Here is a 16,447-nt window from a genome sequence, read left to right as displayed (position 1 = left end):
CAAATGTATATGCCCTCTTATCTAAAAGTCTGGGTGAGAGGAAGATAAATACATGTGTTCTATCACAAGATTATTATAGAAAGTAACTTACAAATTACAACACCGATCAGGATTTCCAGTATCAAGTTTTTCTCTTACTGAGTTCATCATGAAGAAAGGGGAAGTCCAAACTTAGAATGAATATTCTTACTGTGTTTTGTTCAGTTTTGTTATCAATTGTCAAGAGATTAGTGGCAGTGACTGGTACTTAAGTGATTATTATTTATTAATTATTATAAATTTTTGATATTGAAATTAGTAGAAGTTTAAAAATTTTAAAATTTCTTTTCCAAAATCATGAATTAAGGTTTTAATTTGTTATAAATCAAAATTTTTGATAATTATTTTTTTAAAAAGTTAATTTGGTAAAAAAGTAACCTAAAAAATTTCAAATCTGCTAATTTTAGTGTCACAAATTGCTTAAATATATAACTAAGTGTTTACTAATAATCTATTACTGATTATTTAATGATTATATGAAAATTAATTTAGCAGATATTTAAATTTAGCTATCATTTTACAATTTTTTTTATTTTTTTCAACAAATTTGTTCCAAAAAATTACTTATTTATTTATTTGACGCCAATTAGCATTATACAACAATTAGTACATACTTTAAATTATAAGATAATTATAAATTTTTAAATCTGAAAATTTTGGCTCGAAAATTATACACAAATAGGTTTATTTGGCGATGCCTAGAGAAAATTAAAAAGCAAAAAAAAGAAATTTCAAAGTTCAAAAAATGAACGGTGTTATTAATAATATTGCAATATATTTTTCTTGAGATTACAGCGGAAAGCCTGGAAGGAGCCACCAAAAAAGTTATTTATTTATTTTTAAAAAATTGCATTTTTAATTTATTAACCCTTTAGAGTCAGAGGATCTTGAAACGGGTTGCGGTCAACTAGTCAGATCGACAACATTCCAAATTATTAAGACTCTAGAAAATTTAAAATTCCGCTACATTCAAAGTTTATAAAATACATTAGCTTAAATAGAATAACAGCCGAAAAACAATTTTGTAAATTATAAAACACCGGGTTATCGAATAAAAGTAAATATAAATCTTATATTCCTCAAAAGTTAAAATTAATTTGATTTCGAAAAAGGGTTGTTCAGACGTATATTCATCCGAATACTCACCTATCCGAATAATGATTCGGCCGAAAATTACTCATCCAAAAAATTGGAAATTTTTTTTAGATGGTCCACCTTTACAATCATGAAATTTGAGTGTTTTCCATACATGCTTGTAAATTAAAATAAAATTAATTTTCAAAAATTAATTAATTTAAAATTAATTAAAAAAAATTTCTAATCTAAATATAAAATTATTTACATTTTTCGGCTAAATGAGTGTTCGTCTGTTCATTCATTTTGGCGTATAAATTTTCGTTGTTATGTTTTTTAATTTATTGAGACTTTGTAACTTTGAAAGATTCTATTAATATAGCTTTAGATTTTTCTTTATTTAAGATTATATTTTTCGGAATTTTAAAATTTGTAAAATTAATTATTTTAAATTACATTTAATATTTACTTTCTAAGTTCTAGTAATTTATTAATTCGGAATGTTGTTAGTCTGACTAGTTGACTGCAACCCCTTGAAACGTCTACGTGTGAGACTGGTGGGACTGGTGGGGAGAGCGCGAATCGTAGAGTCCCGTGAGTATGTATGAGTGACATGTGAGAGTAGTAGTGTGCCTGTGAGTACCCTTCCACTCATTTGAATCTCGCGCTGCGTTCATTGACAGTGCCGTAGTTAGTATTGTTGACGTAAAGAAATAGTCTCTTCGAAAGTAAGGTTAGAAAAATTTTTTAAATTTCATACATTGCTATGTAATTGAAAAATAATTTGATTGCTCATAATTAGTCGCTAGTATGCCAAAAAGAAAAATAAAAAACATAAAACCTTTAAAGGTTGATGATGAAATAAACGTGAGAGTATTAAGAAATCGACCTGTCACTGTTCAAGATAATAAATTACTGCTTACCATAAAGTTTTGCTGCTTACCATAAAGTCAAATAAAGTTTTTATGGAAAAAACTAACTATTAAATTATTTAAAATATTACTAAAAATGTTATTCAAAATATTGTTAAAATATTACTAAAAATATAATTAAAAATATTATTAAAATATGGCCATTATTCACATTATAAGAATTGATATTGAAATTTGAACTTTTCTTAGTATTTATTTTTTCTAATAATTATGCTGATAATTAAAATACTTAACTATATTTATAATGAGACAAAATGTTGTTCTTAATTTGAATTTAAGTCCTTTGATATTTATTATTTAATAAATTAAAAATTGAAAAAAAAATTATTTTTTACTTCCCACCCAGGTGAAATTTTTTCTCTTATAATACGGCCCTGTCACATTTGTTTCGCGCTTTTTCTAATTCTATTGGGCTCCGCCAGACCAAAGAGTGGGGTTTCAAGGTCAGACTCTAAAGGGTTAAAATTTCTACATGTCAATTTTTTTTATAATTTGTTTGTGTTACGTTCTGGATTTTCCAGCTCATATTTTTATAATTTACCAGGCAGGTGTCTATAGGAGATCTATAGATTCCAGGCGCACCCTGCTCTTAGATACTCTATAAATTTTTAGAATAATTATTAAGGGTATTATATTTAAAATAATACACACGATTATATAAAATTAAAGTAAATTGTTTAATTAATTATATAATTTGGGCCAGATGGCACCGGACATACGTCCGGAGCCCCAAGATGATTGTCGCTTGATTGCTCAGGGCAGACTCCTCTGGATTTGCATCCAGTACAATAGATTTTAATAATTAAATGTCGCAACGCCGCATCTCAGGTTGCCCTAGTGAACACCATCGAGGCCCGAATCTCATGCAGCGTCATGAGTTTTGAATTCAAGTCGCAATGGCGTTCGCAGACTTTCTTTATCTCCTCGTCACTCCGTTAAATAATTCTTGCAACGGAATGATCGAGGTTTTATTTAATAAAAATAATTTCTAAGAACCGTCAAATAAATTTCGAAATTCGCTAGAACGTTACAGTTTGTTAAAAAAAATTTTTTTTAATTATCAAATAACTACTAAATTAATTTTCATATTTATGAATTTTTGTTAGAAATAAATTGTGGTAAAAAAAAAAAATAAAAAAAAAATTAGAGTAAATGTACCAGTAGTTGACCGATTAAGGATTTTTGGCATTTCAATTGATCGTAATTTATTTATTTATTTATTTTAACAGTACATTGAACCCTACAGCAATGCCAATAATTGGGTTCCATAGAAAAAAAAAATGAATATAACATTTGTTTTATTACAGTAAAGCTTAAATATAAAATTAATAGTAGTAAGTCTATGCTTTATCTGATAAATTGATCATATATTATTTGATAGTAATTAACAATTAGATAGGATGCACTAAGTCAGTGTCCAATTGAGGAACAAAGTTTTGCAAGAGAGCCAACATTATTTATCGTGTAGATGTCAAGGCTGTTATCAATTTTATAAAACAAGTTAAAAGCATACATTAAACGATAAATAGGAGCAGATGCAGCGAAGTTAGTACTCGTTAGTGGAAGTTGAAAGGGAACATTACTTCTCCAGGTCGGAGTTCTGAAAGTAATTGATTCTAGAAGTCTTGGACAATCAACCTTGCCCTGTATCAGTCGCGTCAAGAAAATAGCACTGGCACATAGTCGGCGGTCCTTTAAAGAAAGCATTTTAAATCTACGACAAAGTTCTTCCTTATCTGAGCCCGGTTTAGGGTAAATTCGGTCAATTTTCCATACTAAAAATTTAAGGAATTTGTGTTGAACTTTGTCGATCTTATTGATGTGCACATCAAAGATAGGAGACCAGACCACCGCAGCATACTCGAGACGCGATCTAACCAGGGAAAAGTATACAGATTTAATGGCTTTGATTGAGATTAAGTTACGACTAGATCTATTTACAAATCCTAACATCTTCACTGATAGAAGGATTTGTTTATAGTTAAAAATATTTGTTAATATTCAACAAATCATTTATTAGAGATCATTTTTTAGTATTAAACAAATATTTCTTAGTATTTAAAATAATTTGTTTGTATTTAATAAATCTGATATTCATTTATTAAATATTAATAAATCTTTTTAAATACTAAGAAATATTTATTAAGGACTAAAAAGTGGTCTCTAATAAATGATTTGTTAAATATTAACAAATATTTTTAACTATAAACAAATCCTTCTATCAGTGTTCCACGAGGAGGTAACCACTGCATTGATGTGAGGTTGAAAGTCTAGCTTATTGTCAAAAACAACACCCAAGTCGCGATGAACTGACACTCTCAAGATCTGGGTGTCACCAATATAATAATCAAAAAGTATAGGCGACTTATTTCTGTAGTATGACATTATTTTACATTTTTCACGATTTAACATTAATTCATAATTATTACATAGGTCAACGAATTGATTTATAAACAATTGGAGCCTTGAGCAGTCCCGCACTGATCCAATAGTAACATAGAGTAATTTAATTATTATACGGTAATTTAATTATTATACGAGTAATTTAATTATTATACGGTAAAAAATAAAAATTTTAAGTTTATTTAAACTTTAAATATTCAAGTTTTTGATATGAGATGTTATTTAATCGAATTATTCATAAAATTGCATATAAATTCACATTTAAATGCAGGTAAGATAAAAACACCAATAGTTGACCGGCTTGATCCAGTAAATTGACCAAAGTGTTCCAGTAGTTGACCCATTATCAAACATTGGTTATTTTGTAAATTTTAATTAGTTTTTTATGTTTAATGTATAATTTTTTCATGCTTATTTATTTAAATTAGATTTGTATTGTTAGTAAACAAAATTCGTTTAGTTTAGAATAAAACTAATAATAATAAAAAAGTAACACAGATTTGTAAATTAAAGTTCGATTCAATAATGACAAAAGCAAAATATTTTTTTGAGACACACGTATGCAATTATTAAAAATAATAACTATTATTTAAAATAAACTATTAATTACTATAAATTTATGTCTAAAGTTATGTTAACTTTTAACAAATATTTATTTAAAATCAAAAGCAAAAATAACAATTTTCTTTTGACACTTTTTATAATCCTACAGCTGGAATACATGATAATAATTCAATTCACTAAATAAATTAACGTTTTTAATATTTTAAAATATAAAAGATAATTATGAGCTGTGATAAAATTTGTTATGTTACAGTAAACGTTATTATAAAATAATATAATTAGTGTAAATAATTTGTAAAGATGATTTTTGTTTATAAGCAATCTTCATAACATATATGACATTGCAAGCGAAACACAAATTCACTCAACAAAATATTTATTAACTTTTAATAAATATTGGTTAAATATAAATAAATACTTATTAACTATTAATAAATGTACTCTTTTCTTCTAAATAAATTAAATTATTAATATCTAATAAATCCTTCTATCAGTGTACAAATTTAAACTTGACTCAACAATCATCTTATTTGAAACACATTTAAACAATAAGCATAAATACTTCTTTATTACTAATAATTTAATAATTATAAATTATTTTAAATAACAACACTTATGTAAACATAATATTATCACGTAAACATATTTATATTTTTATTTTATATAAGTTAGAAACTTACAACTGTGCATGCGGTCAACTACTGGTATTTTGAAAAATAGCAGGTTCCAATAGATGACCGAAGTCATTTTATTTATTGATGGTACAACGGTGTTTTATTGTGCCAGTATCTGACCGGTCGTTGAGTTGGTATTTATTTGATTGTTTTTGTCAAATTTTATTAAAAGATTTGTTAAGAAACTATTAAAGACTACTTCAGAATTTAATTTGGCAAGATTAACCTAATAGAAACTTTTTTGTTAACTAAAACATGTAGTCGCCTCTCGGATACTCTACTATAGTAATTGACCGATTTTAGTCAGATAATGCGGTGAAAAATTTTCATGAATTATTTTCGATGTTCTAAAAATTAAATAAAATTTGGAATACCTATTCATTGTAATGATTATAAGTTCAACAATAGTTAAAAATAAATTTCAGGGTCATAAAAAATGCAGTTAATAATAATTTTTGGACTTTTTTATGAAAGCGGTCAACTACTGGAACATTTACCCTAGCACTTAGAAAATTGAAAATATAAAAAATAATTTTTTTCAAAAATTTGTTTATTAAAAAATATTCGAGTAACTACTGACTTTAATGTCACAATAATTACACTGATTTTTAAATTTCAGATTAAAATTTAAGACCTTCCATTTAAGCTAATATTAATTTTATAAACAATTGGAGTCAAGATGATGTCCTACAATAATAAAGAATTAATGAATGTAATATGTGATATAAGTGAAATAAAGTCAATGAAAGTAGCTGTTAAATCATCGCTTCAATCTGGCATTGTAGTTGGTACTGCTGCGGCCGTTGGCGGTCTTCTTCTTGGTCCACGTGGAATTGCACTTGGTAAATTCTATTATTCTAATTTATTTATTATCTATTGAAAATTAAAAACTAACTTACCGTACTTAAAATTTATATTTTAGGAAGTATACTTGCTGGTCTTGGCACTTCATTTGCGATGGAGGGACAATTCAAACCTGTTCCTGAAATTTTAAAAAACGATCTAACTGAAAAACAGAAAAATGAATTAATGAAAGCAATAAGAAATTTACTAACCGCCCAAAATATTATGACAATATCAATGTTGCTAACTGAAAGAGGTGTCCTAGAAGCTCTTGTAAGATTGATAAGCAACTTTTTAAAAAATCTAAGCTATGATTTATAATTTTTTTTTACATCCAAATTTTTTTGGTGAATAGTAATTGAATTCATATGATTTTAACTTGAATTAATTTCTTTATTTACGGTCAACTTGACTATCCAAGTTAATTTTTAAGTATAAATAATAATCATACTGATCAAATATCTCAAAAATAAAGCTTCGACTTAATATTCAATAAAAAAAAAATTTTTTCATTGTTTTTTGATGGAATAAAAATAATTTCAGTAAAAAAAAAAATTGAGTTTTTAGTTAATTTAAGTTTATACTCCAAGCGGGTAAGTAATAACTAACGTGCTATGACTGAGATAATAAAATTCGTCTCGAATTCTTAAATAAAAAAAATGATTGTAAATCATACTTCGAACAATGCATAGTATCGCTCTCTGCAAGAGAATAAGCAGCTCATTTCGACTCGAGTTTGCAGGCCTTTATGGTTGTAATACTGGCAAGTTAAAAAGTTTTTAAAATAACGTTAAATATTTTTTTAAAAATGTGATCAATTTCAATTTGAAAAATTGTTTTGTCCATAAGAATTGCATGTAAGTTTTAACTTAATTAACATAAGAATAATAAAAAATTAATATATAAGAATAATAATGATAAAAATAGCAGCCTAACAAATTCATTTTTATTTTTTATTAGAACGTAATTTAATGGGAAAAAATAAAAATATTGGCAAAGATTTTTAAAAGTTTTATGAATACAGTGTTGAAAATTTTTTTTTTATTTTTAATTAATATTTTATTATTTCTCGTTATTTCTAAAGTTTCAAGCAACACACGCTTAAGTATGAATTATTAAGGATACGTCATTTCCTGCCATAAAAAAATTTATGGGCTGCTTGTTAATACACTGCTGTGATAAATAAAAAAAATCAGCTACAATATGACAAATTTTTAGCTGATAGAAGATGAATGAATGCATTATTTTTTCTCCGTGCGTGGAAGGCTACAATCGTCCATCCCTCCACCAAGTGCCAGCCGATGTTCACGAGGCCTTACGATATTATTTTCTGCATTTCACTAATTTCCGCTTAAGAGGAACTTGGTCGTGTATATCAGTTACTGGCTCCCGAACTAAAATCATCAACCTTTAAGTAAGTAATTATTATTTATCAATTATTATAAATTTGTGATATTGAAATCAGTAGAGGTTTGAAAATTTTTGAATTTTTTTTCAGAAATTATAAATTATGCTTTTAATTTATTATAAATCAAAATTTTTGATAATTATTTTTTCAAATAACTAATTTGATAAAAAATTAACGGGTGAGGAGCATCTCAACAGATAATTTCTCTACATTTTATAATCCCTTTTTTGTAAAGAGCATCATATGATGAAAATACATAAATTAAAAATTATACTAGCGAATAAGTCTTTATAATGATATTAGGGTAAATATACCCCAATAGATGGACAGTTAAGCAAACTCTCGTGTTATATTAAAAAAAAAAAAAAAAAAAAAACAATATAGTAATATGCAGATAAGTTGTGATAAAGTCAATTATATTTATGTAAAAATATATAATTAACCAGGAAAAAATACGTAAAATTTCGTAAAACGTTGTAGTAATTAATAACTAATAAATAAATAATAGTTTAAAAAAACTAAAAACACGCTTTTTATAGAAAACCAAACTAAAATATAGAAAATAAATTTAAATTAAGAATAGTGTTAAAAATTTCAATAAATATAAATTAATAATAGTGTAAATAAAAAAAATGTATTTTATTTTAAAAAAAGCGTGAGGTGCATGGTGTCAATAGTTATAAATATTTTATTGACAGATATGAGTAGAGTGATTATCATTTTGATAATATCTTAAAAAGCACCCCACGCTTTTTTTAAAATAAAATACATTTTTTTTATTTACACTATTATTAATTTATATTTATTGAAATTTTTAACACTATTCTTAATTTAAATTTATTTTCTATTTTTTAGTTTGGTTTTCTATAAAAAGCGTGTTTTTAGTTTTTTTAAACTATTATTTATTGTATTAAAATAATTAAAAATATAAAGTTGTAATTATTAATAATTATAACATCTATAAAATATTATTTTTAATCTAGTTTTTATCGGACGATCACATTTTGAGGTTCCAAAAAATTTTATATTTTTAATTATTTTAATAAAAAAAAAAGAATACAAATGCATTTAACAAAATATCGAGCTTTTGTTTCTAAGAGATGTATCGCCTGAAAAATTTACTATATCGCGTGCCAAAAGGTAAAAGGGCGCATAATTTTTTTTTTTTATCACCAATCGACTGGTTGACATATTCTTCGCCTAAAAATGAAGCATCGATTTCCTTAAGCTAAAAGGGCGTATGTCTCTTATTATGCGCCCTTTTAGCTTTAGGAATTTGAAAATTTTATAACCTAAAGCTAAAAAGGCCTATAAATTTTTTTTCTAAATATTTCATAAAAATGCTTATTTTTAGTCTAAAAATAAAAAAAAACGATAGAGTCACACGAGAGAGGCATATTCTAACTAAACATACACTCTTTTAAAATTACAATTAAAAATATTTTCAAAAAATTGCTAAATATGCGTGATTGTAGTAATTTATTTTTTATTCGAAAATTATTTCAATCTCATTAGTTTTCGATTAATTTATTTATCTATTGCTTGTATAAAAATAGTTAAAAATTATTATTTTTTCAATATTGTTTAAGTACTTAACAGCCGATCTCCTCTTTTTTTCGCGTCGCACTCACTGTAAGAAACGGTATTATCCTTATTGCACTCATAATTATAAAACTATTGCAGTTTTATGTTTTTCTTTTAAACAAATGAGAATTTCGAAAAAAATGATCTGCTATGAAATAGATAATTAAAAAATCTATTACGTAGCAGAGTGTTTTTTTTTTTCAAAATTCTTCTTTGTCTAAGAGAGAAATATAAAGTTACAATCGTATAGGGACCGGTAGTTAAGAAATTTTTTTTTATTTATTAAATTTTTTAATTTCATGTCTTGTGAAGCTATTCATCAAAATTTTATATAAAAACATAAATTTTTTTATGCGCCCTTTTAGCTTTAGGCACTACTTTTCTAAAAGCTAAAAAGGCCCATGTCTTGAGTTACGCCCTTTTACACGGAGAGAAAAATATGGAAATAATTCCTATAATTTTAATGAAATTTATTCCTATACCATTTTAGGAGCGATTACTTAAATTATGGGAATTGTACCGATAATTTTTGGGAAATGTTACTATAGTTATGGGAATGGTTCCTATAATTATAGGAACGATACCTATAATTATAACTGTAATATCGGCATGATTCCCATAATATATAGGAATGGTTCCCATAATATATAGGAATAGTTTTTATAATATTATAGGAACAATTCCTATAATATTACAGGAACCATTCTCATAATATTATAGTGATGATGCCTAATAATATTGAGATATTTATCATTACAACTCAAGTTATTTGTGACTTCGATGACCACTTTGAAGCATTTGAAATTATTAGTAATTTCGATAATTTTACTTGCTTCCCAATAACATCATTTGAAATATGTAAAATAAGTAATATTGTTCATATAAACAATAAAAGTTACATACTCAAAAGGTGGATTTAATAAATATTCAACGTATGTATTGTAAATAAATAATTTGTTTCAAAAATAAAATGAAATTGTAAAAATAAACAATGAATTTCCATATCTACTTTGCTCCTCTAATTGTATAGTAAGAAAATATCCCTTTTATTAGAAAAACTTTAGAATTGCTACATTATTTTTCAATGTTATCTAACACAATAATAACTGAGTTGGAATAAACAATTTAAGATTAAGTACACACGTGAATAAAAATTATGAAAAAGAAATTTTTTCACTCTAGTGAAAGATCAATTTTTATTTACAAAAAAAAATTTATTAGCAAAAAAATGTATAATAATTACTTTATATTTTTGAAGTGATTGCTTCATTATTATGAACAAACATTTTTCTATTATTATGAGCGTCGTTCCCATAATATTATAGGAACCATTCCTTTAATAGTATAGGAGCCATTCCTATAATATTAAAGGAACCATTCCTTTAATAATATAGGGACCATTTCTATAATATTACAGGAACCATTCCCAGAATATAATGAAGCTATTCCATTATTGTATAGGAACGTTTCCAATTAACTATGAGTATGGTTCCCATAATGAGCATAGGATTGATACCTATAATGATAATTTTATTATAGGAATCATTCCCATAATTTTTGGAAAAGTTCCTATAAATTTCTCTCCGTGTAGCTGTAGGATGCTCGAATTTTTTTTTTTTACATATCTTTGTGTTTCGAGTGATTTTAAGAAGAATGGCAAAAAAAATTTTTTTTATGCGCCCTTTTAGCATGGATCCCTACTAATCTGTAGCTATGCGCCCTTTTTGCATTAGTCACGCGATATAAAGAAGTTAGATTGTAATCGATTGTTTCCTAAAAGATTTTCAAAAGAAGAATTTTTTAAATTGATTTGTTTTTATTATAGAGTTTTATATTGAAAGTTTTTTAAAATAAAGATTTCTCCTGAGGGATTATAAAGTGTAGAGAAATTCTCTGTAGAGATGCTCCCCACCCAAAGTAACTTAAAAATTGTCAAATTTGCTCATTTTAGTGTCACAAATTGCTAAAATACATAACTAAGTGATTACTAATAAACTCTTAATAATTATTGAATAATTACATGAAAATTAATTTAGCAAATATTTAAAACTATCATTTTACAATTTTAATTTTTTTTTTTTTTAATGTATTCCAAAAAATTATTTTAAAAAATTGCATTTTTAATTTATTAAATTTTCTACATGTCAATTTTTTTTATAATTTATTTGTTAAAAAAATTCTTAAAATTATCAAATAACTGCTGAATTAATTTTTATATTTATGAATTTTTGTTACAAATAAATTATGGTAAAAAAAAAATCAGAAAAAAAATTAACACTTAGAAAATTCAAAAAATTAAAAAGGCAATTTAAAAAAAATAATTTTTTCTAACAAATTTATTTATTCAAAAAATTGTCAAGAAACTGCTAACTTTAATCTTATAATGACTACTCTGATTTTTTATTTTCAGATTAAAATTTAAGACCTTCCATTCAAGCTAAAATTAATTTTATAAACAATTTGAGTCAAGATGATGTCCTACAATAATGAAGAATTAATGGATGTAATATGTGATATAAATGAAATAAAGTCAATAAAAGTAGCTGTTAAATCATCGCTTCAATCTGGCATTTTAGTTGGTACTGCTGCGGCCATTGGCGGTTTTTTTTTTGGTCCAATTGGAATTTTCATTGGTAAATTATAATATTATAATTTATTTATTATCTATTAAACATTACAAATTAATTTACCGTACTTAAAATTTATATTTTAGGAGGTTCGATTGCTGGTCTTGGCACTGCATTAGTGATGAAGGGAAAATTCAAATCGGTTCCTGAAATTTTAATGAACGATCTAACTGAAAAACAGAAAAAAAAATTGATGGAAGAAGTAAGAAATTTACTAACCGCTAAAAATATTATGACAATATCAATGTTGCTAACTGAAAGAGATGTCCTAGCGGCTCTTGTAAGAGTGATAAGCAAATTTTTAAAAAAACTAAGCTATGATTTATAATTTTTTTTTACATCCAAATTTTTTTGGTGAATAGTAATTGAATTCATATGATTTTAACTTGAATTAATTTCTTTATTTACGGTCAACATGATTATCCAAGTTAATTTTTAAGTATAAATAATAATCATACTGATCAAATATCTTAAAAATAAAGCTTCGACTTTATATTCAATAAAAAAAAATTTTTTCATTGTTTTTTGATGGAATAAAAATAATTTCAGTAAAAAAAAAAATTGAGTTTTTAATTAATTTAAGTTTATACTCCAAGCGGGTAAGTAATAACTAACGTGCTATAACTGGGATAATAAAATTCGTCTCGAATTCTTAAATAAAAAAAATGATCGTAAATCATACTTCGGACAATGCATAGTATCGCTCTCTGCAAGAGAATAAGCAGCTCATTTCGACTCAAGTTTTCAGGCCTTTATTGTTATGATACTGGCAAGTCAATTTCAATTTGAAAAATTGTTTTGTTCATTGGAATTGTATGTAAGTTTTAACTTAATTAACATAACAATGACAAAAAATTAACATAAAAATAATAATGCTAAAAATAGCGGTCTAACAATTTCATTTTTATTTTTATCAGAACGTAATTTAATGGAAAAAAATAAAAATGTTTGCAAAGATTTTTACAAGTTTTATAAATACAGGGTTGAAAATTTTTTTTATTTTTAATTAATATTTTGTTTTTATTTTAAAAAGTAAAAAATGTTTAAGTGTCTGCTATTTTTAATACTATTTATTTATTAAAAAAAAATCGTTCAAATTTTGTTTTTTTTTTTTTTTTTTTTTTTTTTAAACACAAAAATTGGATTTTAGGATGATTTAATTTATAGTTATACAATCTGTTTAATTAAAGATAAATTGTAGAAGGATTAATGTGTTGATAAACGATATCAAGGACAAAATTATTAATTTAATAACAAGTTTGAATGATTTCTATAAAATTTTGGTAATTTAATAACTGGTCGATATTTATCAAATTTTTTACATACTTTATGTTTAAAATTCATCAATAAATCGTAATTAGGAATCGTAAAAAAGCAATATATTTATTTTATAGTATTGTATTTTATTACTGCCGAATTTTTAAACTAATTATTTGGCACTCAGTTATTACTGACTAATAAAAATCTAATAAAGCGTAATTCACTTAATCGCACTGGGCTTATTATTATTATTATTGGGTAATTAAATTTACTTGGCAATTCTATAAGACTAATCGAGTAATTAGGGGTCGTAAAAAATCAATACTGTTATTGAATTAACAACATTGTAACATTTCTGAGAGAACATTCGAGAGATTAGTCTCTTATATATATATATTTATATAAACTTAAAAATTTTATGATTTAAAGCTAAAAGGCGTATAAAAAAATTTTTTTCTTTCTGATCACTTTGCCAACATATTTTGATTTACAAAATAATAAATATATTTAGGCTGCATTAGAAAATGACTATAGATACATAATAAAGAAATGACCTTGTATCTCGTGAACTATTGACATTTTTAAAGACATAAGCTCATCCCGATTTTACACTCATCAAGACCTTTCATTTGAGTACCCACATCAATTTTTCATATATTTTATATATTTATATATATTATATATATGTATATATGAAAAATATATAAAAAATGCAAGTGGGTACTCAAATGAAAGCTCTTGATGAGTGGAACATCGGGGTGAGCTTATATCTTTAAAAAAGTCAATAATTAAGAAATAACATTGTATTTTCTAAATTAATCATATTTTTAAAGATATAAGCTCACCCCGACATTACACTCATCAAGACCTTTTATTTAAGTACCCACATCAATTTTTCATATATTTTATATATTTATATATATTATATATATGTATATATGAAAAATATATAAAAAATGCAAGTGGGTACTCAAATGAAAGCTCTTGATGAGTGGAACATCGGGATGAGCTTATATCTTTAAAAAAGTCAATAATTAAGAAATAACATTGTATTTTCTAAATTAATCATATTTTTAAAGATATAAGCTCACCCCGAAATTACACTCATCAAGACCTTTTATTTAAGTACCCACATCAATTTTTCATATATTTTATATATTTATATATATGTATATATGAAAAATATATAAAAAATGCAAGTGGGTACTCAAATGAAAGGTCTCAATGAGTGTAATGTCGGGATGAGCTTATATCTTTAAAAAAGTCAATAATTAAGAAATGTCATGTTGTATTTTCTAAAGTAATCATATTTTTAAAGATATAAGCTCACCCCGACACTACACTCATCAAGACCTTTCATTTGAGTACTCATATCATTTTTTCATATATTTATATATATTATATATATGTATATATGAAAAATATATCAAAAATGCAAGTGGGTACTCAAATGAAAGCTCTTGATGAGTGTAACATCGGGATGAACTTATATCTTTAAGAATTTCAATAGTTACAAAAGCACTGCAATTTAACAAAAGTCATTATTTAATAAAACAAAATTTTATTTATTTATAGTTCACAAGTCACGGCAGTCACATAGTGACTGCAAGGTTGCTAATTAATATTAAATATTCAATAAGGGTATCAAGCTACTAAAGTTCGAAATTTCAAAAGTTTTAAATATATTTAATCATCATAATTATTTCTTAAAAGAGTGAATTTTATTTCTTTATCTGAATCACAAAAAATAGTCTTAAAAATAGTAAAGAGAAAAAAAACTGGGTCATTTTTGAGAATTCTAAATAGAGTTAAATAAACCTGAAAAAAAAATTTTACAATCGAAAAAAAATTTTTTTGTCGTTCATTTTCCCCCGCTTTATAATTCAATTTTTTATTTCTCACCTTTATTATGATATTGCTTCATCAATGCAAGATTGTTTTCATGTTTTATAATAAAAAACATAATTTTCTTCATTCGCCCTTTTGTCTTTAAGAAAAATTATTACAAAAAAATAAAATTTCGTTTGTAAAAAACTTGAAAAATTTTAAGTGCAATTTTTAATAAATTAAAAAATCAAAAACGTGGCCCTTTTGGAGTCAGTGACTAAAAAATTTTTTTTCACTGATTTTAAACTGATTAGCAAAAAAATTTTTTACACCCCCTTTTGGCACAAATCCCTATTTTACTATAAGAGTACATCCTTTTGGCATTTGTCACTCAACATATAAGGAAATAATAATTTTTTTTAATTGAAGGATTATCAAGGTAAAATGATAATGATAAAGCCAACATTATATAAGTATTACGTTTATATTTATAAAATTATTCATCATTAGAAAGCACATATGATTTATCTATATGACGTATTTTAAATTCACTTTATACACACTTAGATCACACGCACGTACGTATCCACGGTATACGGGGACACACATGTATGTACTCGTTTATTAATTTCTTTTACAGACATACAACTATTGAAACAAAAAAAATGTACACGTATGTCCACGTATAATTAGAGTATCTCACTTATGTGTATTTCCAAAGAGTAATTGTTATTTTGTTATTTCTTAATCCTCTTATTCTCTCTCTTACACATTCTTACTCTCTCTCATTTTAATTTTACAATTAACTTTCTACATAATCTTCATTGTTTACACCTTGTTCCAAATTTGATTCTGTAGACAATAATATTTTATTTTATTTATCTTATTTTATTCCAATCAATAAAATCGATTTGAAAATAAAAACTTTAAAAACTTTTAATAATTATTTAAAATACATTGCAATAAATTTGAATAATTTTTTTAAATTTATCAAATACAGAATAGACATTTTATTTTTTTTTAAATTTTATTGTTTTATTTTTTCAAGACAACCACATAATTATTATCATTTAAAAAACATCATATTGTTATAATTAAAAAAAGATAACGATAACAAGAATTAATAGGTTGTCTATAATAGTAATTATTATTATATATAATATATTTAATATATAATATATAATTAAAAAAAAAAATGAATTTTTTAAATTG

At 24.8% G+C, this 16,447-nt stretch overlaps 2 protein-coding genes across 2 annotated transcripts; one reads left to right on the top strand and one right to left on the bottom strand.

Moving 5' to 3' along the window:
• The first annotated feature begins 42 nt into the window (after window positions 1-42).
• Window positions 43-12,808, top strand: LOC123273410 (protein C19orf12-like). Its single transcript, XM_044740808.1, has 5 exons — window positions 43-243; window positions 6,306-6,528; window positions 6,609-6,844; window positions 11,992-12,154; window positions 12,235-12,808. The coding sequence occupies exons 2-5, from the start codon at window positions 6,366-6,368 to the stop codon at window positions 12,474-12,476; spliced, it is 804 nt and encodes a 267-aa protein (XP_044596743.1). The 5' UTR covers window positions 43-243; window positions 6,306-6,365; the 3' UTR covers window positions 12,477-12,808.
• LOC123273411 lies at window positions 3,456-3,998 on the bottom strand. The gene has a single exon (XM_044740810.1). The coding sequence runs from the start codon at window positions 3,996-3,998 to the stop codon at window positions 3,456-3,458; it is 543 nt and encodes a 180-aa protein (XP_044596745.1).
• Window positions 12,809-16,447: the final 3,639 nt, after the last annotated feature.

This window comes from Cotesia glomerata, linkage group LG10 (genome assembly GCF_020080835.1).
Source record: "Cotesia glomerata isolate CgM1 linkage group LG10, MPM_Cglom_v2.3, whole genome shotgun sequence".
NCBI lineage: Eukaryota > Metazoa > Arthropoda > Insecta > Hymenoptera > Braconidae > Cotesia > Cotesia glomerata.
The sequence above is the reverse complement of the archived record's forward strand: the minus strand, read 5'-3'. Positions and strand labels throughout refer to the sequence as shown.